This window comes from Penaeus chinensis, chromosome 8, assembly GCF_019202785.1.
Source record: "Penaeus chinensis breed Huanghai No. 1 chromosome 8, ASM1920278v2, whole genome shotgun sequence".
NCBI classification, from domain to species: domain Eukaryota; kingdom Metazoa; phylum Arthropoda; class Malacostraca; order Decapoda; family Penaeidae; genus Penaeus; species Penaeus chinensis.
Window position 1 is genome coordinate 35919164 of NC_061826.1, and position 2500 is coordinate 35921663.

General features: G+C 44.0%; 1 protein-coding gene across 1 annotated transcript in view; it reads right to left on the reverse strand.

Annotated features, from left to right (window-relative positions):
• Positions 1-680, reverse strand: part of LOC125027972 (transcription factor sem-2-like) — a 10105-nt gene extending 9425 nt beyond the window's left edge. The window contains exon 1 of the mRNA XM_047617183.1: positions 469-680. Coding sequence (XP_047473139.1) covers positions 469-612 — 144 coding nt within the window. The 5' untranslated portion in view covers positions 613-680. The remainder of the gene's footprint in view (positions 1-468) is intronic.
• Between the last annotated feature and the right edge of the window lie 1820 nt (positions 681-2500).

Below are 2500 nucleotides of genomic sequence, written 5' to 3' on the forward strand. Positions count from 1 at the left end.
GTAAGGCTGTCGCTGGGATGATCTGTCGCGTCGGCCCAAGTTCAAAAATGCTTCATCACTCGCTTGAAATTTCCGACGCATGACCCAAGTTCTCGAGTATTAAACCTAAGGCGCTTATATTCATGATTGTCGATTTCCAGCATCTGATCATCAGCGCTAAAGCTCCATAAAGAGTAAGATATGACAAAATAATCCTATGTGACACATTACCCTACTTCAGGAGTAGTCATATAAACAACAACACACATGCATCCTGTTACTCCTTAGCATCTCACTATCAATTCGCCCCTCGCGACTTTCAACCCAATAATATAACAAATCATCGTCACATGTGTTGATCTAAATCCAGAGAGAGTGTCCTTTGGCAGCGTCACTTGGTGTCATCCTCGCGTCACGGCGCAGAGCTGCAGGGAGCGACAGGCCTCCAGAAACAAAGTCCACAAAACTCGTATGATTTTTCATCCTTACCTGTGTGGCGTCTGAATACGGCGTGTTGGACTTGTCATCGACAAGCATAGATCCAAAGACAGCACTTCGCGTGCTCTGTACAGGGATTCTCTCGTAATTTGCATGGGGTAACATTTTGCCGTCGTGCTGACAGGCCGAGTCCATGAGAAAACACTCGCGGTACGCAGCGGCGCGTCTTCATCCACGCACGGCAAAAGGGCAACTGAGTCTGTAGTAAACAGACTCTGACTGAATGCGAGGAGTGAGTAGCGTGTGGCGACAGTGACGTCACTCGCGCTCAGCCAATCGGGCAAGAGGAACGTCCACACGACTCGGTTGAATCACCTACACGTCTATTTCCATATTTTCTCGTAGATTTTATGATTTTTCGTGTAGAGTGTCATATCTCGACTGCATTTTCGCTCTTGGGGATTCTAACTAATAAATCCTACACTATCGAGATGGCAGTGATAATTCTCTAGAACGCAAGAGACTAGGAAATCTATAAGTTGAGAGCTAAGTAGCGATAATAAGGCGCAACAAAGAATGAGGTAGATCAAAATGTTAGAATATGTCACAACGTGCGAGTGTGACGCATCTCCGGCGCATGTGACCAGCTTTGCGTCCCCGGCTCGTAAAGGCTGGTTCGTGGATGTCAGTTCCCACCAGGCTGTCGAGGGGAGAACTACAGCCTCTCCCTTCCTCAGCCTAAACTACTTTGCCTCCTCCTATTATATTTTTTTTTCGAACTTGATTTAATTAAAGTTTGAAAATACCCTGGGTGAGTTTTATTTGTTTGAATATCCATTTTCACAATTTATGTTTTGGAAGTTTTTCATATATAAACAAAGACGAGAGAGACTGCACGTGCTGTCAGCGTGCGCCAAGCTAGCACAGTAAGCTTACTACATTTCATTTTCTCTCCCAATTTTTTCTCCTTTCTATCACAATCTGATACACAGCGCCAGTAAAAAAGATAAATAAATAAAAAAACAAAAAGTAAATAAATCAAAACAGAACGAACTATAAATCTGAAATGCAGTTCAGACGCCTAACCTTCACGCCGTACGTAGAGAAGACGCACAACCCGCTTTGGTTCGCCGTTGCCCTACTTCCCGTGAGAGTGAATTTGTGCCGATGTGCATCTCCTCTGCCTTTTGCTAAGACGAGTCACGTGAATATGCATTAATGGGATTGAGTTGCTGAATATACTGAATACTTAAACGTGTAAAGATAATACAGCATATATGACGTTGGAAGAGCAAGGATAGAGAGAGAGAGAGGGAGGGCAAGGGGGAGAAATAAGATATTCACTTATTGAGTAGCGATAAGTGTTTAAGTTGTTTCTTACTAATGCTTATCTACTGGTTTAGAGATATGTGTCATATGTTTATTTGTGTCACATTGCGTAGCTGTTTCTAAAATTATGTATGTATTATGCAATGTTTTTATAGTTGTATCAATTTGTCCTCTCGCTGTACTAAAACCTAATGCGAAATATCGCGTACGTAACGTACATAATCTTTTATCCAACAATCCAAAAGATCGCTGAGGAATTTGATATTAGTGATAAGGGAACCGGCGCTATACGTTAACCTTCCCTTAGTGTAACAATACTAACTACTCTTCTGCTTAGCGTAACCTGGCACGAGCTGAGGCCTCTGTTGGAACCGCTCGAGCTCTGTGCGTATAGTAGGCTCTCTCTCTCTCTCCCTCTCTCTCTCTCTCTCTCTCTCTTTCTCTCTCTCTCTCTCTCTCTCTCTCTCTCTCTCTCTCTCTCTCTCTCTCTCTCTCTCTCTCTCTCTCTCTCTCTCTCTCTCTCTCTCTCTCTCTCTCTCTCTCTCTCTCTCTCTCTCTCTCTCTCTCTCTCTCTCTCTCTCTCTCTCTCTCTCTCTCTCTCTCTCTCTCTCTCTCTCTCTCTCTCTCTCTCTCTCTCTCTCTCTCTCTCTCTCTCTCTCTCTCTCTCTCTCTCTCTCTCTCTCTCTCTCTCTCTCTCTCTCTCTCTCTTCTCTCTCTCTCTCTGTCTCTCTCTCTCTTTCTTCTCTCTCTCTCT